Source organism: Rutilus rutilus, assembly GCF_951802725.1.
Source record: "Rutilus rutilus genome assembly, chromosome: 20".
In the NCBI taxonomy this organism is placed as follows: domain Eukaryota; kingdom Metazoa; phylum Chordata; class Actinopteri; order Cypriniformes; family Leuciscidae; genus Rutilus; species Rutilus rutilus.
In genome coordinates this window covers 1,695,001-1,720,748 of record NC_140225.1, presented here as the reverse complement: position 1 = coordinate 1,720,748, position 25,748 = coordinate 1,695,001, and the positions used below count along the sequence as shown (strand labels likewise).

The 25,748-nt window shown below is 38.1% G+C and overlaps 1 protein-coding gene across 1 annotated transcript in view; it reads left to right on the top strand.

Annotated features, from left to right (window-relative positions):
* The first annotated feature begins 618 nt into the window (after positions 1-618).
* dntt (deoxynucleotidyltransferase, terminal) overlaps positions 619-25,748 on the top strand; it is a 132,612-nt gene continuing 107,482 nt past the window's right edge. Inside the window, exons 1-4 of the mRNA XM_084391928.1 lie at positions 619-738; positions 2,468-2,706; positions 9,895-10,069; positions 18,335-18,451. Coding sequence (XP_084248054.1) covers positions 721-738; positions 2,468-2,706; positions 9,895-10,069; positions 18,335-18,451 — 549 coding nt within the window. The 5' untranslated portion in view covers positions 619-720. The remainder of the gene's footprint in view (positions 739-2,467; positions 2,707-9,894; positions 10,070-18,334; positions 18,452-25,748) is intronic.

Sequence of the window (25,748 nt, the reverse complement as noted above, 5' to 3'; positions counted from 1 at the left end):
GCGCGGTCAGCTTCGGTTGTTTGCTATAGTGTTGCTGCTAGTATGTTTTTTACTGGATCAAGTTGAAAGAGTGATAATTCTCAATGATAAAACAGGCCTCTATAGATTTCAAGTATCCATTACTTCAATGAGCTCATTGTTTATGCCTTAAATTATTACATTGTTTAAATTAATACATTTTTAGCTAACAGTGTGATTTGTACGTGTACATTTCTGAAATGCATAACTGATAACAGATCACTCTATTGTAATGTGGACTCATGCATTTTCTGTAAAGCTGCTCTGAAACGAAGTGTATTGTGAAAAGCGCTGTACAAATAAATGTGAATTGAATTGAGACCCAAACCAGAGCTGTGCACAGCTAAAGCAATAGAAAGCACCAGAATAACACCGATAAAGAGCAAAATAAAAATAAACTGGGGGAAACAGTGTGAGATCTTCTGTACAGAAGAGGCATAATAAAGATCTGAAAATGACCAGTTCATCTCCACATATGGTGCTGTGCATCCGTTCATCAGCTAATGAAGGGCTTCTTCTTCACAGGTAGACTCATTAACTCGCTCGGGCAGATGGTGGAGCGCGAGGAACAGGCTGGTGCTCTGTTCTACATCTGTGAGAAACTGCTGGACGTTACTGGACATCTGTGGAGGTCGATCACTGCGACCAGTCCGACCGAATCCCACGACAACTCGAGGAGAAGTTCGGTCTGGCGCTTCTGAGATGCTAATGGAAAACAAGGTAAAGTTCACTATGATGCACATGCACTGAAACACACTGCACTTTTATGTATTTGAACATGCTTTTTAAAGATGATGTGGCTGCAAACAAGGAATGAATCCTAATTTGCACACTATGTACTTGTTTAATGTGCCAAAGTAGGACAGATGCATCCCAAATGATGTCGAAAATGCATTAAATGGCCAAAAGCATTGCTTCTAATGAACAGGTTCCTGAGATTTCCGTGAAGACGAACTGTAATGCATTATGCATGACATTCTGGTGCTTTCAACTTTGTTGCAACAGTTTATGGAGGGTGTTTCTCTATTATGATATGCCTGTGCACAGCATCCATACAGACATTATTTTCTAAACTATAATCTGGAATTATTGCGATCGCCAAAGCCATTTATTACAAAGAGGTTTCCACATACTATTGGCCATAAAGTGTAGGATGCCAAAAGTGCTTGTTTTGTTCAACTATTTCTAGTGGACTTGTAATGTAATGTTTACATCCATGCATTCTTCTTTTAATTTAGGCTGATATTGCTCACATCTCGTTGTGTTATAGAAGAGGACGAGTTTGCAATAATGGTGAAACTTCTCTGTATCCTCGTGATTTAACTCCGTAAAGCCTGACATATGAATATACATATATATGAATATATATGAATAATATATATATATATATATATATATATATATATACATACATACATACATACATACATATACATACATATATATAATTTATTATGTAAACACAAACTTTTGTTTTCGATGCGATTAATTACTATTAATCGTTGCCCAGCACTTATAGCCTGATTATCATATTTGATATTCCCAATTGAGAAAAAAAAAGAAAAAAAGTATGGATAATTAAGTAAAGCTGAGTTCCTTCAGTCTCGTTCATCTTGAAATATTACTAACAATATCAAAGTTATTCTTACATTTCACAGTAATAAGAGCGTGTTTAAATCAGGAAACTACTCATTTCCACATTGCTATATCTGACTAAACACTATTGTCTTATATATCAAAACCATTTACAGTATTACTAGTTTTATTTAATTTTTTTCATAATGTAGAATTGCTGTAAGTAGTGCAGTCATTGTCATCATGACCATCATGTATTTTCTATTTATTTACAATGGAAATGAGAAAATCTCGTTCCAGACCCGTATGACTGAAGACAGAAGAACATATTTTCTCAGTGTTTTTCCTCTATATTAGCTATAATATATAAGCTATAATGGAAGTCAATGCATTCTGATGTTGTTTGGTTATCACCACTCTTCAAGATATAAGAAAGACATGCAGGTTTGGAACAACATGAGGGCGAGAAAATGAACTTTTTTTTTAAACATTATCCAAGATGAGAGTAGCTTTTATAGGTGTTATTTTGATAGATTAATACAGAAACTATTCATTTCTTTTTAATTTTATAGGCCCTAATTAAACATTCAGCCATAAATGTGTGCGATTATGTGGTAAACAGGCCTGTGGTGTCATTGCAATACCAGTGAGTTTGTGAAAATGTCCTCAGTGGTGTTCATTCAAGTCTTCCCTCAGTTCTGCTGTTATTCTTTTCCTCTTTTCTTCGCCGTGACACCAGTGTTCTCCATCCATCTGTTAGTGGTAGTTTTGGCATGCCCTATCAGCACGAGTGCCAAATCTAAAGCACCTGTAAGACTCTTTGCCAAACCGTAAACAAACACGCCACACTAACTGCCAGTTTTGTCTTTCAAAGAAAAATAAGGCATCGACGGCATCAGCCAATGCCACTGATACAGAAGCCCCAGGCCCTGATGCAGAGATGCTTCCCACTCGAAAGCGCCGGCCTGAAGTGGCCTTCCCTCGGGGTCACGAGGAGGTCAAGTTCGGGGATCTGACCCTGTACCTGGTGGAGAAGAGGATGGGAAAAAGCAGGAGGAACTTTCTCTCGAATCTGGCCAGATCGAAGGGGTTCAGCGTGGACGACGCTCTCAGGTACGTCACACAGAAAACACCGCAATCTGTACTAAATAGTGTTCGATATTAGAATTAGGGTACGTTTACACGACAACGATATGCTTAAAACGGACACGTTTTTCCTTTGAGTTTTCCGCGTACAGGCGACATCATTGTCAAAACGATCCCTGTTCACACGGATACGCGAAAACGACTGAAAACGCTGTATTCTGCTGCCGGCTGGACCCGAATAATCGAATATTCGTTTGGTGGGTTGGTATTCGTTTTGAAAATTTGACATTTGAATATTCTGGGTTTTTTGGGTTTTTTTTTTTTTGCACACCTGGCATCCCCCTGGAAACAGTTCTCATTCGCGCTTGAATATGTTCAACACTATAAAATCTGATCAAATACAATACTCTTTTTTACAATTATCTTATATAGCCTAGCCATTTTTAATAGGATGGACAGTTGAAGGAACCCAACCTCGTTATACTTACTAAATATATTTGCTTCTTCTTGGCCTAAAGTGTTCCAGCAACGGGAGTGTTCTCTGGCTAGAGCGCAGAACAGCGGAGTGTGTGTGGACAGAAGTGCATGAGAACAGCGGAGTGTGTGTGGACAGAAGTGCATGAGAGTGTGTGTGGACAGAAGTGCATGAGAACAGCGGAGTGTGTGTGGACAGAAGTGCATGAGAACAGCGGAGTGTGTGTGGACTGAAGTGCATGAGAACAGCGGAGTGTGTGTGGACAGAAGTGCATGAGAACAGCGGAGTGTGTGTGGACTGAAGTGCATGAGAACAGCGGAGTGTGTGTGGACTGAAGTGCATGAGAACAGCGGAGTGTGTGTGGCACTGTGTGTGGACAGAAGTGCATGAGAACAGCGGAGTGTGTGTGGACTGAAGTGCATGAGAACAGCGGAGTGTGTGTGGACAGAAGTGCATGAGAACAGCGGAGTGTGTGTGGACAGAAGTGCATGAGAACAGCGGAGTGTGTGTGGACTGAAGTGCATGAGAACAGCGGAGTGTGTGTGGACAGAAGTGCATGAGAACAGCGGAGTGTGTGTGGACAGAAGTGCATGAGAACAGCGGAGTGTGTGTGGACTGAAGTGCATGCCTGAGCTTGTGTTTTGGGTTAAGCTGCGTTGCTTTGACATTGTGGAAAATAGAATAATAGAAACAAAATGTATTAAGCTTTTTACCCGTTATTATCAATCTAAATTAATCTCGTTTTTAATTTAACTTAATTTCGTTTTTCTTTATTTAAATTTTGTTTTTCTTTATTTAAATCTACCCTTTACTGTGTCAGTAATTTGTTAGTCAGAAAAATATTAGACTACCTTATTAAAAGTATTGCTAAAGTTAACAGACCTGTGTGTGTGTGTTACGTGCGAGTGTATTTACTTTGTGTTGTTCATGGGGAAGATGTGTTTAATATCACTAGTGCAGTGTCCGTTCTCATTCTCATATAAGCCCTGCCCGCGTGAGGTGCGCCGCTTCCCGCTCGCGCTGTTCTGTAGTTTACAAGTTAAAAGTTGATTAATTCTGAACGTGTCGCGTCTCGCGTGTCCATCTATATTGCACCAAATGCGACACTGCACTCCCTTGTGAAGTCGATTGGATGAATTTAAAATGCAAACGGACAGACAGACACACAGAGAATACTGCCTTTATTAGAGAGAAGAATATGTTCAGCCCCCTCTCTCCGAAGCTTCGAATATTCGATGTTCATTACTACCGAAGCTTCGAAGCTCAAAAAATGGTATTTGGACCAGCCCTACAGGCCAGTAGATGGCGATGAAACACTATAGACTGAACACGTAATACGCATGTGCATGACGTCGTCGTGTTCAGAGATTCGCGTTTTAGTTGTTTACACGGAGACCGCTTTCAAAAACGTACACTTGGAAACACGTTTTCAAACGTTTGCGTTTTCAGGAACGCCGTTGTCGTGTAAATGAACGGCCAAAACACATAAAAAGTTTTACGTTTTTAGTTGAAAACGGCGTTGTGTAAACGGCCTCTTGGAGTGTCCCAAATTGTAGTGCGTTGAAATGCGTGACAAGGATCTTTTATCCAAAGATATCCGGATGGTTTACTATTTACGGTTCGAATCCGGAAGTGCGGATCCGTGCTCAATCTAACGGCTAATGTTGCACGTTGGACGAGGATTTCGATTAGAACTACAAACGCGAATAAAAAGTACAGAACTACAAACATGGTGGACAAAAAGAAAAAATGTATTCTGATGCTTGTAATGTAAATCAATGAGATCTGTATAACAGTATAGCAGATACGGACATAAAATGCATATAAATATTAATATCTGCCAATAATACGTCTCAGTATGATGATATTTAAATGCTTAGTTTTATGATCAAAGCTTCGTATAGTTTTAAAACATATAATGCAATGCAATACAATGATGATTTAACAATATCAAAGTTATTCTTAAATTTACATTTACTTTAAAAAAAATCTGATTTCACAGTATTAAAAATTTGTTAAAATCAGGAAACTACTGACTTCTTTCTACTGTCTAAACACTATTGTCATATTAATCAGAACCATTTACAGTATTACTGTTTTTTTTCATAATGTAGATTTGCCCTAAATAGTGCAGCCATTGTCATCAAAACCATCAGGAATTTTCTATTTATTATTTTTTCATCTGCAACAGCATTTTGAACTTTAGAAAGACACATTTGATCATTAACTTTTAAATGCATCATTATGCAAACACACGAGGAGCGACTCGGCATGAAAGACCGGCGACTGTCAGATTAACGCGTTGCTGCATTTCTCTCTTAAATTGAATGTGGAGGAATTTAACTGTGACAAGATGATTGACAGGGCCGTTTAAATGCAATTATGTCAAAGTAGTTTGTCCCAAGTCTGACACACACTCAAAAGTATGTACTAGTTCTTCACAAAAACAGTGTATACTTTAAGGACAGAGTGTAATTGGCGAATTGGGACGCGGCGACTGTGAACTTATTCATACATCAGAGTCGAGCATTACAGCTCAGTGAAGCCTTAAACCAGCAGTTCATTTTTCACACATACAGAACTTGGGATTGTGACGATTAAACTCGCCGCTCAGTTTATAAATAAATCAGAATTCTGTCACGCTAGAGTTTTTGATGCGAACCCAAGAGTTTTGTTTGTTTGGACGCTGTAAAAGCAGTTGTGTAAAGAAACCCCATCCAAATGTGCTTAGAAAAGGTTGTGTGGAATTCAAACCACGTGCGAATTCAGTCTTGCGGACGTTAATGCGTCATTTCAACTAGTATTCTTTGCAATGCAAAATAAAAGTTTTTTTGCAAAGTATCTTTTGCAATGCATTAATTCCAGACACATGTTAGTGTCGTTCTGTGTTGGTGCAAATTCAAAAGTGACAAATGCGTTAAATGCGTCTTACCATGACGAAACAAACGTACCGCGATTGTGCAAGTAAAGACAATGAACCAAGTGTGAAACAGTCGTCGGCACTTTCTGTGTGTTCCTCTGAGTGCGATTTAAAGGAACAAACAAACAGAGTCACTCATATCCCAGTTTATCCCAGTAGATATTTCCCTATTTAAGGACAGTGAGTGACGTACATCTCTCTGGCAAACAGTTAAAAGTTCAATTTTTCACTGTGTAATATTTTAATTTGCATACAATTTTATGCAAATCACAGGGATAATGAGTAGTACAGCTGGTGTCTCCGTGAGTTTCAGGACAGAAGGTTCTGTGGAAAATGATGTTGTAATAATAGCACAGAAACCATCTATTAAAACCTCATTGTGCAGCTCAGCAACTGTTGATTTAACATAATTAATCAGTCACTCCGAGTAAAAACCAGAAATTACAAGTATAGACTGACTTACACTATCAGGCAAAAGTTTGGAATATTTAGGATTTTTTTACGTTTTTGAAAGAAATGACTCATCAAAGCTGCATTAATTTGCTGAGAAAGGTAATAAGTATTAAAATAAGTGTTTTCTCTGTGAATATATGTTAAAATGTCATTTATTCCTGTGATCAAAGCTGAATTTTCAGCATCATTACTCCAGTCTTCAGTGTCACATGATCCTTCACAAATCACTCTAATATGATGATTTGATGATCAAGAAACATTTATGATTATTATTAATGTCGAAAACCGTTGTGCTGCTTCAGATTTTTTGTGGAAACTGTGATACTTTTATTCAGCAAGGACGCATTAAAATGATCAAAAGTGACAGTACAGACATTTATAATGTTACAAAAGATTCCATTTCAAATAAATGCTGTTCTTTTGAACTTTCTATTTATCAAAGAATCCTGAAAAATAAAATGTATCACAGTTTCCACAAAAATATAAACCGTTTTCAACATTGATAATAATCATAAATGTTTCTTGAGCATCAAATCATCATATTAGAGTGATTTCTGAGGGATCATGTGACACTGAAGACTGGAGTAATGATGCTGAAAATTCAGCTTTGATCACAGGAATACATTACATTTGAACATATATTCACATAGAAAACGGCAATTTTAAATAATAATCATATTTCACAATTTTACTGTTTTTTGATCAAATAAATGCAGCCTTGGTGAGCAGAAGAGACTGCTTTCAAAAACATAAAAAAATCTGAATTATTCCAAACTTTTGACCAGTGCTATTCTGAATTGAAAGGAGTAAATGACTCGTGCAGCATCAAAGAGTGTAATATAATAACCCTGAGTCGTGAAGTGTGGTGAGTTATTCTTCTCTGGATGATCCAGGGCTGTTGGTGCCAGTTGGTGCCAGTTTGTGCCAGTTTGTGCAGGTGGAGGAGCACCAGTGGGAGTTGTTGGGGTAGATGGGCATAACAGCACCAGCAGTTTGCCGTGGCGTATCGTGCCGTTCCCAGCTGAGCGATGGCACCATTCCCAGAAACACAGCTTGAGCTCGAGCGTCTGCAACCAACCACAGGAAACGCATCGTGATGAGCTGAAAACTGACATTTTATAAGCCAGTGAGGGTTTGATATCAGTAAGAGTCTCATAATACAATGCCCTGTAAAGATTCCCCGGGTATTACACAGAACGCAGAGCATGCCGTGAGAGAGACGGCACACAGGCGCACGAGAAAGACTGGAGATTAACTGTTGAAACATTTATAATGCACATCTTATTTTATATTGATATCACTGAAGCCGTTTAATAAATCAAGCCGTGATTTGATTCCAGTGGAGTTTGATGTAAGAGGAAAATGTTCTTGCTCAGAGGTTGCACAAGGAGATTCTCATAAAATTCCTTTCGAAAGGAATGAAAAAAAGAGGACGATTTTTATTTATTTTACTTCGTGTTTGTTATTAAAAAAACAAACAAGCAAGCAAAAAAAAATGGAACGCAAAAGTAATGTAATGAAATATTTTACATAAAGAGTAACTAACATAACTAGTTACTTTTTTTTTTAGGGAGTAACGCAATATTGTAACACATTACTTTTAAAAGTAACTTTTCCCAACACTGAAAATGAGTCCATTCCTAGATGAAAAGGTTCTATATGGAACTTTTCAGGGGTTCCAATCATAGGATCATTTGATGGATTTAGTTGTCATTTTTTTATTATTATTTTTTTATTAAATAACTCGTTATGAAAGTAGTATACAATCATTTATAATCTTATATTGAACCTTTTTTTGCATAGTGTTCTTTAAATTAAATCATGAACCCTATATAGAACCCCATTGAATCTTATAATCTTTATACTCAGTTAAAATCATTTGGTTTTGAGGCGGTTTGCTTCGAGATCATATCTGACAAATTTACATACCATTTAAAAACCATGAATGTCATGCATGAATTTCAGATTTTCATCGCATTAACATCAGATATCATCACAGGGGTTTTTGTAAAAGTACAGATCAGGTTATCATGGAAACTTGGGCTCATTTGACTTTGGCCATAGCAACGCCCTGGCAACCACCTCATCATTTTGCCAGTGAGTTTTGCGCATAAACGCCACCATTATTTTACTTGAAAACTGTAAAAATCATTAAATATGTTGGACTCATTTGTGTTTGTGACTCTGCTAATGTATCGTTTCTCTGCGTTCTAGTCAAACCAGTGTTGTTATTTTTAAGAAATGCTAAAACTACTAAAAAATTAACTGAATTACTGAAATCAAGAGAAAATAAAATATAAATATTAGATGAAAAACTTACTTAAACTTGGATGAAAATGAGAAATGTTGTCTTGGGGAAATGAAATGAAATGAAAAAGTTTGAGTTGAAGTACTAAAAGCAAAAGTAGAAATATAAAAAAAACTACACTTTTACTTAAATTATAATGAAACTCAAAATATAAATAATCGAATTCAAAAATATTTCTAAATACTATCTGTAAAAAAAAGTTGCTGCCTTAAATTTTTAAGTACAATCAACTTGGATGTTTAAGTCATTTCAACTTAAATTACATTAAACTGACTTTGAGTTGAAAAAAATGAGTTGAATCTTGTATAACTTATAAAAAAGTTAAATATCACTTGTCAAAGTTAAAGCTATGTAAAAACATGTGTTGTCATAACTTATTGATCATATCATTTTTACAGTGTATAAATACTACACAACAATAGTCAAACAATAAAAGATTGCATTTTTTTTTAGTGTTCATCAAACAAGCCATATATTTCCCGGTTGATGACGAACAGAAGTGGGGACATTATTTTCCCAGGTCACGTCACGGGTCAATTTACCCTCAAACTCTCTCTCGTCTCTGGCTAATTTCAAGCATCCGCCGTGGTGACAGTGTGTGTGTGTGTGTGTGTGTTCTAGGTGTGTGTTCTGCTATTCTTCTTCCCCGTGTGCTGCTGATTGCAAGCGATGCCCGATGTGGGTAATTTCGTTTAGCGACTGCTTTGATAGACACAGTAATTTACCAAATTGCTGAAAGCTCGGACTGACTGATCGGTGTGTGTGTGTGTGTGTGTGTGTTATTATACCTGTGCTTCTGATCAGACACGTCACATACACACATCCTAATGCAGATCCCAGTGTGAAAGTCCACCTGATTTGATTTCACACACTATAATCTGATCTCAGACAACCACTAGAGAAATGAAAAAGGCATGTGGGTGTGTGTGTGAGAGAATCAATCAATCGCAGAGTAGATGTGAAAGTGGATTAAGGTGCTTTGCAAACAGCCACACAATCTGAGGTTTCTTCTTGAACTCATTATGTGTGTGTCTAATGGTGTGTGTCTTGTGTTTTCAGTGGGAACGTGACTCACGTCGTGTCTGAGGGAAACACGGCGCAGGATCTCTGGAACTGGCTGGAGGAGCAGGGATTCGGAGAGACTCGAGACACACACGTGCTGGACATCAGCTGGTTTACTGAGAGCATGAGCGCTGGACGGCCTGTGCCTGTGGAACTGAGACATTACATACAAGTAAGTGCACGCTCATCCATCCTCCATCATACGACCCGGAAACCGATCGAGCACTGCAAATAATGCTTTTCTTTCTTAGTATTTTTGTCTTGTTTCCAGTCATTTACTTAAAGGTGTGTAATTTTTAGCGGCATCTAGTGGTGAGGTTGTGAACTGCACCCAACAGAAGTTACGGTGGCCAACAGGAAGTGATGTCGTGAGAGTAGCCAGTTCAGCAATGAGGTTTCTTTACAAAGATAAATTAAGAAATTAGATTTACTTTAATTACTCAGTAAAGCGATATGTTATTGTGAATATTATTGTTACTTGTTCATCATTGTGTCAGTGTTTTATTCGCTGACTTTAGCTGAAGCTTCTCTACACGAAGAACAACATAGTGAGGAAACGCGTTTGTCCGTTTAGGGCCACCATAGAAACATGTCGATGTAAGCGGACCCGCGGTGTGTGTAGAGAAGTGACTCATTCTAAGCTAATAAAAACATAACGGTTCATTAAGTAAGGCAAAGCAAGGCAAGTTTATTTATATAGCACATTTCATACACTATGGCAATTCAAAGTGCTTTACATAGAGAGGAATAAAATAATCACAAAATAATAGCAAGGAAAATTCAAACAGTTATAAAAGGAATTAAAATAATTTAATGATACAGTTATAAATTGAATTAGAGTAAAATGAATTAAAATAGTAAATAAACTTCTCTTCCCCAGTATTCTTCTGTGGATTTTCATATACCAAGTAAGGTCTTTATACACCACTGAAAACATATGATATTGCATTTCTGTCAACAGATCCTCCTAAATATCACACAACGCACCTTTAAGTAGTAAAATGCCATAAGATATTATGTCTTGTTTTCTGGGGAAATAAATACAAATGAAGTGAGTTTTTGCTCAAAACAAGCTAAAGATCAGCCAATGGAGTGAGAAAAATACTCTGGTTTCTGTTTGAATTTAGATAATTTTTCTTATCCCATAATTTGGCTTGTTTTAAGCAAAAACTCACTTAATTTTGATTAATTCCCCCAGAAAACAAGACATAAAATCTTATGGCATTTTCCTCATCTATTAAATGCATCTTGATTAAAGATTTTTTAGATATTTGGACTGGAAACAAGACAAAAATACTAAGTAAGAATACTAAGTAAGCTCAGTCATTAATTCTGTAATTGCACGACGAGGAACGAGGAGTTATGAGCGAGGACACGCAGATGTTTCCTACGCAGAAGTCTTTCTTGTCGAGAAACCTGACGCACGTATACACTCTCCTCCCGCTTCACATGTCACAATCATTTTAATTTATGCTTTACCTTTGCAGTTTAAATAAATCATATATCACACATATATATCAACAGGGCATCTTGCTTTAACTTTATTATTTATTAATTTCTTAAATAACCAAACTTTAACAACATAAGGGCAGATCCGTGAAGTGACGTTCGAGTGATCTAGAATATTCCAATAATACAAATAAGCTTTCCTTAAATTTTCTTCCCTGGCAACATGAGTCACTTGCCGAAAGCTTTTCTGATTGGCAAAAAAAAAAAAGGGTGCCTCCATATGATGTCACACCCTTATAGACACGCCCACCTGGAGGGCAAAACAAGGGCTGTGTCTAGAATCGCCCCCTATACCCTTAAAGTCCCCCTGTGCTGAAAATCAAGCTTTTAATGTTGTTTATATGTCTATGTGGTGTTTTTAATGTGCTTAAAGACAAACCATGTGCAAATTCATAAGTCGACTGACTTTTTTAAAGTCAGTATTCTTGAATTTTTGTCCAGTAGAAATATCTTAATGTCTTTAAAACAAGATATATTTACTGGATAAGTGATTTTCATACTTATTTCATAGAATTCGTATCATATTTGGTGTAACTTGTCACCTTTTTAATCATTTATTAAGATGAAATATGAGGTCTGTAACTTTATGAAACTTTATTTTTGTCAAATTATTTGAACTGTGAAGTTGTTTAAATCTTCATTTTACAGTTTAGGATGCAACATGTTTCAGATTTGTAGTTTCAAAAGAACGTTGTGCAAGTTTCATGTGCAAAAAGTCCCTTAGATCTTAAATCTTAAATTCTATTTTTTTTGGGAGTGATTCAGTCCTCGAGCACTGGGTGGCGCTGTGAGCCCAAAAGCATTTCTGACATGAGGCGACACTGTACATCTAAAATAATTGCCATATCTTTATTAGAACTTAAGGTTAAAAATTCAAGAGCAGGGAAATAGATCAAATCAAATGTGTAACAGGTTCTTGTGCTAAAGCGTTTCAGGACATCCAGCAAACGCTCATGCATGCAGAATATTGACCTCCAGATTGTCTCCAAAAAGCATTTTCACCAGTTCTCTGAGCTTGAATGCGCCTAAATTACATTTCTACAGAAAGCAACTTCACAGCCACTTTGGGAAATAATAGTAAAGGACATTACGTGTTGTGTTGGTTGCAAAAGCACATTTGATAAAACCGAAGGGCCCGAATCCGACAGCCTCAGAGTGATGTTTAATACGGCGCCAAATAGAGGCATCAGAGCGACGCCGGGCCTCGTAGCGCTTCGCTAACTGACGTTGAAGACTGATTCTCCACCCCTGGACAACGCCGTGGGCGCTTCCACAGCATATGTGTCCCACATAAAGAAATATGCTGCCTGTTCGAGAAACTCCATTAATCTTCCCTCTCCTCCTCAGTGGGGACTCGGACGAGCAGAAGTTGTCCATCTTGCGTCGCCGCTAACCGTGCCCGAAAGGACGTGTGACTGTGATCTTGAGTTTGTCTCTTACAGCCGGTTTTAGTGCAGACCAGAAAATGTCTCGTTTGCTTTTAGCCGGCATTGATTGAGGCGTTTAGCATGATTGATACGAATATAAGAGTCGGGTAATGATGCAGAAGACAATAATTGATCCGCGACATTAAAAGAATAGTGAGACTTCTGTCGCGCCATTCCAGGCTAGTATTTCTGTGAAGAAATTTGCATGCAAAATCTTCGTGCAACTCTTTTCCACATTGTGTCAAAAAAGTATATATTCCGTGTGCGATGAAGTGATGTGGTGCTTTGTGTGGAGAATAATGGTGGATCACAGCAGGTTTGATGTCATTGACAGTTTGACACTGAACACCATTGATTCTTGTGTGTCAGATGAAAAAAACACGACTATAAGTGAGATTTGAGAAGAGATTATCAGTGAATGACTTAAACTTGGGGCTTTTTCTCATGCAGGCAATCAGATTTGGAGTATATAGCGACATTGTTCACACTTTTATGGTAGTTTTTAGTCTTTGGCAGAATAAATCACCATCCATTTCTTTTTGGTCTTTGACAAGGGTGAGAACATTTTTCATTTTTTGGTGTGAACTAGTGTTACTAATTACATTTATGCATTTGGCATATGCTTTTAACTATCAATAATTTTGTCTCCTAAAACTCACCAAATGACATATTTAAACGTTTTCTCGTAGAGATCCACTCGTTGACGATCACACATTGGTTACAAGGTAGTTTGTGACATTGGGTGGTTGCTTGTGCATTACTATGTCAAAAATTTTTTTACCCTGGGTGTTGCTAAGGTGTTGCTATGCAGTTGCTAGGTTGTTCTGGGTGGTTGCTAGGGTTCCTCCTTCAGCACGACAAGCAATTACTTGTTTTGGCAAAGTAACTGGTTTGCACAGACTGTAAGTTGATCAGATTTTGGGTGTTATTATTTGTTATTGTTTGCATTTATGCATTTGACAGATGCTTTGCAACTTTCATTGCATTTAAGCTATACATTTAGTCAGTTCATGCATTCCTTGGGAATCAAACCTATGACCATGCTGTTGCAAGCGCCATGATCTACTGTTTGAACTGTATTTTAGTTTTAGTTAAAGTCCCCCTGTGGTGAAAGTCCAGCTTTTAATGTTGTTTATGTGTCTATGTGGTGTTTTTAATATGCTTTAAGACAAACCATGTGTAAATTCATAAGTCGACACCATTGCTGAGTATTTCCTCCTTAAAACTGCAGTGAACCAAAGACAGTCTCAAAAACACGCTTTGAAATCGCTGGTGTTTCTGACGTCACAAACTACCTTGTAACCAATCAGATCAACGTGTGATCGTCAACCAGTGGATCTCTGAGCTGAGTGAGTGAGTGGAGGCGGGGCTCATTTGCATATTCATAGAACCTCGTATACTAAATGAGGCGAGGGTGTCGAGTTACATTCAAGATATTTTAGGGCATGAAGAATTGTTTTTCAAGGAAAAACATGTAAATATGTCATTTTGGTGTCAAAGATGAGTTTTAAGGGATACAATTATTGACTACAGGGGGACTTTAACAATAACAGCACTGCGACTGCGAACTATTCGTTTAATGATCCACGATGTGCGTGTGAGGTGCAGAAATGCTAAAATGCACCGGTTCAGAAGAATTTGCCTATTTCAGTCTGTTCTCTTTCTCTCCTACAGCTATTACACCCACTGACTTGTAATGATTGTAGGAAATTCAGATAAATACGCCTCTTGCTGCCGTCTAGACGGATGGGATGATCATGGAAGAGTGAAATATGTGTGTGTGTGTGTCCTCAGAGACATCTGTTTCGCTATCAGTCATGCACTTGGAGAAGAAGGCGAGGCCCAATCAGGAGGGATGTGAACCCGAACCCGCCAGTGTTCAGGCTGTGATCTCATTAACCTGAGCGGACACAGCTCACCTGTTCAAGTGTTGGTCATTAACCCGCAGCAGACGCTTCCCTCACCTGCGCTCGTTTCAATCCATTGTTTCGTCATGTTGAGGGAAAGTCTCTCCTCAGACAAAAACAAAACAAAAAAAAACGGTTAAAAAAAAAGTCGGAGGCTTTCCTATTAAGAAAAAAGACATTACTTTATTATCCCCGTTATATTTAACAATGCTATATCATATTTCACTTTTAATAGTCTATTTATAAACATATTCTATCTCTTTAACCATAACTATTGTTACAATAAACGAAAACAGCCGCGAAGCTAAAATGAAATGATACTAAGGAGTAAAACTTTTGGTAACTCTTTATTTTACGGTGTCCTTGTTACATATGTTACATGTACTTACCATAGTAATAACAGTAAATTATGCATAATTACATGCAACTAACCCTCAACCAAACCCTGATCCTACCCTAACCCTATAGTAAGTACATGTGGGTGCTTAATATTACTCAGTACTTAAATATATAATTACACTGTAACACTGACACCTTAAAATAAAGTGTAACCAAACTTTGTATGCGTTTTGGCTGTTCTTTTACACACAACGGCGTTTTGAGTGCCTGAAAACACAAACTTTTGAAAGCCTGCTTCAAAATGCACGTTTTTGAAAGCGTTCTCCGTGTAAACAACAAAAACTCGAATCTCTGAAGATGATGACGTCATGCACATGCGTATTATGTGTTCAGTCTATAGTGTTTGATCGCCATCTAGTGGCCTGGCAGCAGAATACAGCGTTTTCAGTCGTTTTCGCGGATCAATGTGAACGGGGATCGTTTTGACAATGTCTCAAAGGAAAAACCTCTCTACGTTTTAAGCCTATCATTGTCGTGTAGATGTATCCTAAAACTGCCAGTAGGTGGCGGCAGATCATTGCCTTAACGAGTGACTAACTGAGTCGTTGAATCATTCATAGACCGTTTCGTTCAAAAACGCGGATTGATTCATTAACATTGCAGCTGAAGGCAATAATCATGCAACGACATACTTGGCCAAACTTGCACATCGGTCAGAGATGAGTGTGCGTTTACTTCAGCGCAGATCAAGTTGACTGTCTGGTGTTTTTGACGAACAATATGTAGATGTGTTGTGAGTGAAAGAGGATTGTTTCTGAATGGCAGTTTGCTATTTTGTGTTAATGTAGTAGCTGTTGATGTGTGTTTTACACTTACACAGTTTTATGCACTTTTGTTACCTAATTTTCCTTGCATTCACATTAAGGAAATTATATTTTATTTAAGAACAATTGTTTCAAAAGTTAATGCACTTTAAAAAGTGCATGTCATTTAATTTCAATAAAAGATGCGATGCTTGATTTGATTTATATTTGCTTATTGCGCTCGCTTGCGCCCTCTTGTGGGCATTCGAGACAATACAGTACTTTTTTCCTCTAACATAGTATTGCCTTTAGAATTCGAATATATAATTAAAATGTTGCTAATATTTATGAAAGAAATTAGAATTTTGTAGCGATAGTGCATTCGTTTGATGCGTCGAGGTTATATAGGGACATTATAATGAATACTTGACATCGATTGGCTGGGAACATTACGTTTGATAAACCAATCCGAGTTTCATGGCTGAACTATTCATTTGTTGCATGATAGTGAATGTCATTTCTCAGCATTGCTCTATTATAGATCAGGAGACATAGAGGAAAATAACATATTGGTTTTTTTCAGATGTTTCCCCTAAAATTCCTAAAGGTGGTTTGAATTGTAATTTTTTTAGACATTAAAAATGAATGTTTTTTTTTTTCTGAGTGGAAGTGAAAAGGCATCTGAAGTCAGAGATCCGCAGCGAGGTCTGCTGTCATGGGAAGGGAAATTAATTTCAAAAGTGCCTTTAACTATCATAACTTAATGGAAAAAAGAGCCCAGTTTCATATTTGCCCTGAAATAGACATAATGCAGGCATTATATTCAGACTTTTTATGCTTGTGAAGGAGGTGATGCCCCTGACGGCAAATAAATGGCAGTGATTTTTCTCACTTCTGAGCGCTTGATGTTTTTGCTCGAGGGGAGAGAAGATATCAGGCCTCTTTTCATTCAGAAACACGACGCCTCTAAAATAGCTCCTGGTCAGAACAGCATGTTAGCATTCACTTCCCCTGCATCTCTGAATCGGCCATTATCACAATGTGCCGAGATGATTGCGCAGGTAATTTTCATGGGTACAGACTTCCATCGCTCTGAGCAATTATTCCCAGGAGCGCTGACATTACAGCTGTAATCCTTTTGAAACCAGAAAAGAGTTGAATATTTCAAGGTCTAAATGAAATAGCAATTTATCTGGGATAAACTGGACCTACTGTGTCCTTTATGGCTGTAATTGTAAATCATAAAGCTGTAATTGATTCTGATGCTTCCTGTCTTCTAGATGACGGGTGTAATCTTGCTGTTCCCCTGACTCCTGTGTGATGAGATAAACGCTCCAGCGTTGTTGAGCTAATGTCAGGCATAGCGAGACGTTCACATGTTCTGAAGATAATGTGACTTTTTACCCCTGCAAAAGATTTCACCATGATGTGAAGATGCTGTAGGTGGTTGCTAGGGTACTGTATATTGGGTGGTTACTAGGGTGTTTTGGGTGGTTGCTTGTGTATTACTATGTCATTTTTAGGGTGTTCTGGGTGGTTACTAGGGTATTGTTACACAGTTGCTAGGGTATTCTGGGTGGTTGCTATGCAGTTTCTAAGGTGTTCTGGGTGGTTACTAGGGTATTGTTACACAGTTGCTGGGGTATTCTGGGTGGTTGCCGTGCAGTTTCTAAGGTGTTCTGGGTGGTTACTAGGGTATTGTTACACAGTTGCTGGGGTATTCTGGGTGGTTGCTATGCAGTTTCTAAGGTGTTCTGGGTGGTTACTAGGGTATTGTTACACAGTTACTGGGGTATTCTTGGTGGTTGCTATGCAGTTTCTAAGGTGTTCTGGGTGGTTACTAGGGCATTGTTATACAGTTACTGGGGTATTCTTGGTGGTTGCTATGCAGTTTCTAAGGTGTTCTGGGTGGTTACTAGGGCATTGTTACACAGTTACTGGGGTATTCTTGGTGGTTGCTAGGATGCTATGTGGTTGCTAGGTTATGTTGGGTGGTTGCTAGAGTGTTGCTATGCAATTGCTTGGTTGTTCTGGCTGGTTGCTAGGGTCCTTCCTTCATTGTAAGTTTCTTGGCTATTCTAGGTGGTTGCTAGGATGCTATGTGGTTGCTATGGCGTTGCTATGCAGTTACTAGCTAGGGTGTTCTGGGTGGTTGCTGCTAGCGTCCCTCCTTCATTGTAAGTTGCTGGGGTATTCTAGGTGGTTGCTAAAATGTGATGTGGTTGCTAGGGTATTTATGGTGGTTGCTAAGCAATTGCTGGGGTTTTTTCAGCACAGCATAAGCAATTGTTTTAGCAGACACCACTAATAAAAGTAAGTATAACAGAGTGAGTTTAGACATTTTATATTGAGAGGCTTTATGAAATGGTTTTCTCAGATTGCAAGATGTTTACCGGTATATCGGTCTAATGCCGATTGATTTCTGAGTGTCTCTTTCTCTGTTTATGAGCAGAATCCTGCTGTGGATCACAGGTCTTGTGCACATCCGTCAGACAAACCAGAGTCTGCGGTGTCTCCATATGCCTGCCAGAGACGGACGACATTGGACAACCACAATAAGATCTTCACAGTAAGTAAACACATACTGTACACATGCATTGCTAAAGATAACATTGTAACCCTGCCGATTGTGATGGTTGTGATTTAAACAGGCCACTGAGAATATTATTTTGTGTTCTTGAGTTATTTTAATCTCTGGCCCACTTGCAGCACAGTATGCACAGAACAGAAGGGGGTTGAACGTACTCAGATGGATGGATTCAGAATGAACTGTCCCAATTAACACACACATTAACTGCTTCAGCTTTACACTATGCCGTGTTTGTTGTCTTTTATGATTGTTGCTCACAACAAACATCAAAAAGCCTTTTATATTAGAACTGGGGTGTTGTGACCATTATAATGGACTATTTACTTTTAGAAATCGTCCTCTCTGTCAAAAAGAGACTTTCACTGTGCTAAGTAGTTTCTAGTGTGTTCTGGGCAGTTACCAGGGTGTTGCTAAGTGGTTTCTATGGCGTTTTGGAAGGTTGCCAAGATGTTGCTAAGCATTTAATAATAGGGTGTTCTGGGTGGTTACCAGGGAATTGGTAGGTGGTTTCTAGGGTGTTTTAGAAGTTGCTTGGGAGTTCTAAGTGGTTACCAGGGTGTTGTTAAGTGATTTCCTGTATGTTTTAGGTGGTTGCCAGGATGTTTCTAAGCGGTTGCTAGAGTGTTCTAGGTGGTTAACAGGGCATTGCTAAGTGGTTTCAGTTTTCTGGGCAGTCACCAGGGCATTGGTACAGTAGATGGTTGCTGGAAAGTTCTGACCAGAGTGTTGCTAAGTGGTTTCTAGGGTGTTTTGGATGATTGTCAGGATGTTGTTAAGCGGTTACTAGAGTGTTCTGGGTGGTTACCGGGGAGTTGCTAGATAGTTTCTAGGGTGTTTTGGATAATTGTCAGGATGTTGCTAACTTGTTACTAGGGTGTTCTGGGTAGTTAACAGGGTGTTGCTAGGTGCTTTCTAGGGTGTTTTGGATGATTGTCAGGATGTTGTTAAGCGGTTACTAGAGTGTTCTGGGTGGTTACCAGGGAGTTGCTAGATAGTTTCTAGGATGTTTTGGATGGTTTCCAGGATGAGCTAGATGGTCCAACCACACCCTAACACTACCCATAACCCCATCTCTAAACTTAACTCCACCCATTAGGTTTTCAGAGGTGGAGCTGGACTAGGTCAAGCTCCGCCCATTACGTCCAGAGAGGAGGAGCTCTGCAGTGAGCATCACTTGATTAATCATACAAATCACCAGTCAGCCTTTGTTTTGTTTTGCAATTTGTGTCTGGAAGGTTAGAACCTGTTATCAGCTGTCAAGCAAAACTTAAGTCATGTTGTGCTTTAAATATTTATTAGATACCTGAACATAAACCCAACAGATTCACCTTGAGCTTCTCCGAGGCAAATCTTGAGACGCCACCAGAACTACTAAACTTTCTGTGTTCAGAGCCAGAATTAGACTGACAAACACCGGAGGTTTAAGAGCTTTTGGATGCGCGAGACGTCGCTCATGCTTCTCCTGATTATTACAGCCAATGTGTTGTCACGCCGTGATTCTTTGAACATTAATCAACAGAAAAAGAGTGCAAGATAACACTTTGTTTCGGATGTGACATTTCTGCAAACTCACATTTTGTGATCGGCAACATTAAAAAATCAATTATGATGAAAGAGAAAAACACCCAAGACTGACGAGGTGAGGTGAACCGTAACCGAGAGCTCAGATTAAAATCTCACTGGCAAATATGATATTTTAATGTGAAACAGAGACTTGATTGTCTATTGCCAGGAGAGAAAAACATGTGCAATGCAAACACATTCTTGAGAATAATGAGTGAGCAGAAAAACAGCAGGATGAGATGAGCTACAAAAACACTACAAATATCATATGAGTGAATTTTAGTCTTTTATATATTTAATAATTTAACTGTTGCATCAAAGTTTTCTATTTAAAGTGTGCATTTGCTGGCATGATCATTATGCATAGGAATGCATTAGTAAATCAGAGGTGTTTAAATTATATTAGGTCTTTTTAATCAGTTTGATCCACATTCTGTGCATAATTCAAATGTAAGTTTTGCTTTTCATGCCGGTGATGTGAGGTTGAGCGTTTAGTCTCTGTTCTGTTTTGCTGATGGTAAAGTGTGAGTGTGTAACTGGTGTGCAGACAGAACAAAAACACATGAGCATGATGGATCCACCAAAGTTTAATTCTGTGAGGTGTCAATCACACAACTGTGATTCCCAGGCTCCTCAGAGTCGGCAATATTGATTTGATCCTCGTCTTCTCTCACTCAACCATTGCACAACATTTCAATAGCAATTTTGCATGTTTGCATTTCCCACGAACACCCTGAACACAACCACACAGCAAAAAGCTAGTCCTACCAAAACAATAGCATTTCGTACACACACTTTTGGGTATTTTTTTATTGTTTTTGAAAAAAGTCTCTTCTGCTTTATTTTGCTTGATCATAAATACTGCAAAAACAGTTGTCAAGTCAAGTCACCTTTATCTATAAAGCGTTTTTTACAATACAGATTGTTTTAAGCAGCTTTACAGAGATAACAGGAAAATAATGCTACAAAGTTTGTTTCGGCTGTATCTAGAAGAAAATAGAGTCATAGTCCAGCGTTGTGAAATATTATTACAATTTCAAATAAGTGTTTTCTATGGAAGCTTGTTTTCACCACAGAATAAAACTTTTTAAAAGATAATTGCGACTTTTTATTGCGACTTTTTACATCTCACAATTCTGACTTTATAACTCGCAATTCTGACTTTATATCATGTAATTCTGACTTTATAAAATGCAATTGCAACTTAACATCTCGCAATTCTGACTTTATAACATGCAATTGCGACTTTATATCACAATTGTGACTTTATATCACGCAATTCTGACTTTATATCACGCAATTCTGACTTTATATCACGCAATTCTGACTTTATAACATGCAATTGCGACTTTATATCACAACTGTGATTTTATATCACGCAATTGTGACTTTATATCACGCAATTCTGACTTTATATCACGCAATTCTGACTTTATATCACGCAATTCTGACTTTATAACATGCAATTGCGACTTTATATCACAACTGTGATTTTATATCACGCAATTGTGACTTTATATCACGCAATTCTGACTTTATAACATGCAATTGCGACTTTATATCACAATTGTGACTTTATATCACGCAATTCTGACTTTATAACATGCAATTGCGACTTTATATCACAATTGTGATTTTATATCACGCAATTCTGACTTTATATCACGCAATTCTGACTTTATAACATGCAGTTGCGACTTTATATCACAATTGTGACTTTATATCACGCAATTCTGACTTTATAACACGCAATTCTGACTTTATAACATGCAATTGCGACTTTATATCACAATTGTGATTTTATATCACGCAATTCTGACTTTATATCACGCAATTCTGACTTTATATCACGCAATTCTGACTTTATAACATGCAATTGCGACTTTATATCACAATTGTGATTTTATATCACGCAATTCTGACTTTATAACATGCGGTTGCGACTTTATATCACAATTTTGACTTTATATCACGCAATTCTGACTTTATATCACGCAATTCTGACTTTATAACATGCAATTGCGACTTTATATCACAATTGTGATTTTATATCACGCAATTCTGACTTTATATCACGCAATTCTGACTTTATAACATGCGGTTGTGACTTTATATCACAATTTTGACTTTATATCACGCAATTCTGACTTTATATCACGCAATTCTGACTTTATAACATGCGGTTGCGACTTTATATCACAATTGTTGTGACTTTATATCACGCAATTCTGACTTTATAACTCGCAAGTGCGACTTTATATCATGTAATTCTGAGATAAAAAGTCACAATTACCTCTTTTATTCTGTGGCGAAAACAAGCTTCCATAGTTTACAATTTGAACATATTTTTTTAAAGGGGAACTTGCCAACTATTTCAACTTAATAAAACCGTTTAGAAATCATTTGAATGGTTAAATAACCTGTTCTGGTGAGAATGGTGACTTTCCCCGCTCCCCCCAGCGTTCCCAGGCGGAAAACCAACCTTGGGGACTAACGTCCCGGTAAGTTGGAAATAGGAAGTCTCGTGAGAAGCGAGAACGAGCGAGAAACACAAACTGCTTTATGGCAATTCGACATAAACACAATGGTACTGTGTATGATGTATTACCCACCTCGGTAGACATAGCTCCACACGATAAAATTGGCCGGCTCCGATAATAACAAATGCACGTGAGCAGCGGTAGAAAGGCGGAGGAGGGGCCGCAAGTGAGATTTTTTTACGACAGTGTTGTGAAATATACGCCCCACAGCTGTAGGGGGAGCTCGTTGAGAAAACACGCGAGAACAAAAGTGAAAATCAGCAAAGAAATGGCTAGAGTTCCCAAGTTCCCCTTTAAATGTATTTTATTCCTGTGATGCAAAGCTGAATTTTCAGCATCATTGCTCCAGACTTTAGTGTCACATGACTTTCCCGCTCTTTTTCTCTCGCTCTCTGTCTCTCTCTCTCTTGCATTCTTTCATCATGGCTTCCTTGAAGACTCTAGTCTTTCAGTTGCATCACTCCATCTTTCCCAGGCCTTCACATCAGTCAATATATCGGCATGTAGCGGCACTGGCCGACACCGTGTGAATGAACACAGTCTGATTGGATGTGGAGGGTGTAAACACGCATTAATGAGCAGGAGCAGGAACAGGCCGGCGTCGCGTGTTTGTTTTTCATCTCTTGGCCTTTGGTGCCTCAGCGATGGTGTTTCTCGCCCGCATGAATCGATCTGTGTAACGACCCCGTGGGCCGAGCTCTCCAGAACCCTGTTCTTCATCATACAGCAGACGCCAGGCACAGGCACGTTTGCTTAATGAAAGCCAACACACATAGACAATCATTGAAGTGTTATGTGTCGGGTGTTTGCATGATATGCTGGTCATTATGTGTGTTGCTGCATGGATGAAAGTGTCTGGAAAGCTTTTGTGTCCATTATTTGCTGCTTGTTTCAGAGCTGTTCTAGCCGAATAATAAAAGTCCCTCTGTGAAAAATGCTCATGTTGTGCGGGCGGGAATGCATCTGTATGTTCTGCACTGATTCAAGAGCGCATTATGGAGAATATATTCTGACATAAATAAAGGATTGGTTGTGAAGTCAACGGTTGAGTCCACTTGTCAAAGCTGGAAATAGATTTCCCCTGGAGTCAGGAAAGATTTACTGACATATCATCTTACATAGGCAGTGTTTTGAGTTTAAAGTTCGGTCCACATTGCAGTTTGCTTTAACCAACAGTGCATCCAAAATCTCATATTGTTTAGTCGATTTGGTTTTACACCTTGCAACCGTTGAAAAGTATGCTCTATATCGTATGAATGTAATCTAGACGTCAGTGATGTAAAGTATTTGAGTAAATGCACTGTAAAAAATGATCGTAATTTTAACGGTAAAAGACTGTAAAAATGCTACAGTGAAAAACTGTTAATTGGTTAACAGAAAGTTTCCGTACTATATACGGTAAATAACTGTGATAGATCTAACGGTACATTTAATGTAATTTTACTGTAACATACCGTTAAATTTACAGTTTTTGAAAGTGAAAAAACAACTCATTGTATAATTTACAGTGAAAAAACGTAAATTGACATTCCCACAATTCCTTGTGACACTTCGCATTTGATGTATTTTTGTTGAAATAACTATGTTTGTTTCTTCATAATTTCCTTCGTTTTTTCTAATCAGTTATGTACATTAGGGGTTTATGTTACATTTAATGTTGTTAAATTAATGTTTATTGCATTTTTAAAATTAGTTGCTCAATCGCAGGTGTTTTATTACGGAGATGAGGTCATGATGAGGTCATGACGAGGTCATGATAAGGTCATGATGAGGTCATGACGAGGCCATGACGAGGTCGTGATGAGGTCGTGATGAGGTCGTGATGAGGTCGTGATAAGGTCATGATGAGGCCATGATGAGGTCGTGATGAGGTCGTGATGAGGTCATGATGAGGTCATGATGAGGCCGAAACCAGCACATCCAGTGCAAGAAGAATTCTGAATTCTGTCATACCCCTCGACTCACATACTTTTTTTCGCCTACTATATAGTATGGAAGTCGGCATATTCTGACTGAGTGCAAGAACAGCTCATTTGATCAATATTGCATTTTTTCTTTTCTTTTCTTTCCTTATTGGAAGCTGTAGGTTGTAGATTTCTTATTGGGGTAATAACAGTGTGGAATGATAATTTCATAAAATCAGTGTTATTATATATCTGTTGATTTAATTTTCCATGCAGAAAAATCCAATAAAGAAATTTGAAATAAAGAACAGCCCGTTTGTCTAATAGAAGCAACCAATCACAGATAGTTTTGTTTTTATGTGCCATTTTAAGGCATGATGATGTGAAATAAAAGTTTCAATTTTATGTATAGGTGTATATATAGGTTATTAATAATATTAATATAAGTTTCTTGGAAGTTGCATAGCATCCAAGCGGCAACCTTCCTGTCTCTCTCTTAAATCCAACACGGAAGTGACTTAAACTGCAGTTCATCGACTGGCCACTAGAGCCCGGCTGCAAAAGAGACTCAATCCCATAGACCTCCATGTTAAAATGCCCAACTTTACAGCAGAAAAAAATATGTTTACAGTTCGTACAAAAATTGGGTTGGTCTATATAGCTAATTTTGCCCTTCATGACAACTGTGAGGGGGGGGGGGGGGGATATTTTTTAATAATTCATCCTTTTAAATTATATTAAGCTTTAAAGTTCTGCATAATTAAGGGCGTGGCCACTTGAGTGACAGGTGGATTGCCGCTGATGTCACTACTAGCCGTTTGTCTGCTGTCTGTTAGCGTCACGTCACCTCAGCTAATCCGTTTATCTGAGAGTGCCGAAATGACGAAAGCTGACAAAATGGCGTCAGCCGGATCCGCCCACTTTGGGCTTCAAAAATGCTCTTTAGAAACTTATGGGTGACGTCACGGACACTACGTCCATATTTTTTTACAGTCTATGATAGCATCAGATAAATATTGTAGATTGAAATTTTAATCTTCTGCTATTTCGGCCGTTGTTGTGTGCAATATACATGAAATGCTTTTTCAGACTAACCTTCAGATAACCCAGAGTATGAGTTTGATTTTAATTCTCTACTGAAAAAAAAAAAAATCAATAAGTAAAAAAAAATCAACATTTTTTGCGCGGAATTGCCCTTTAGCATTATAGATGTTTTCAAGCTAAACTTTGGTCTTCACCAAACTAGTATAGAATATCTGTCTTATTGCA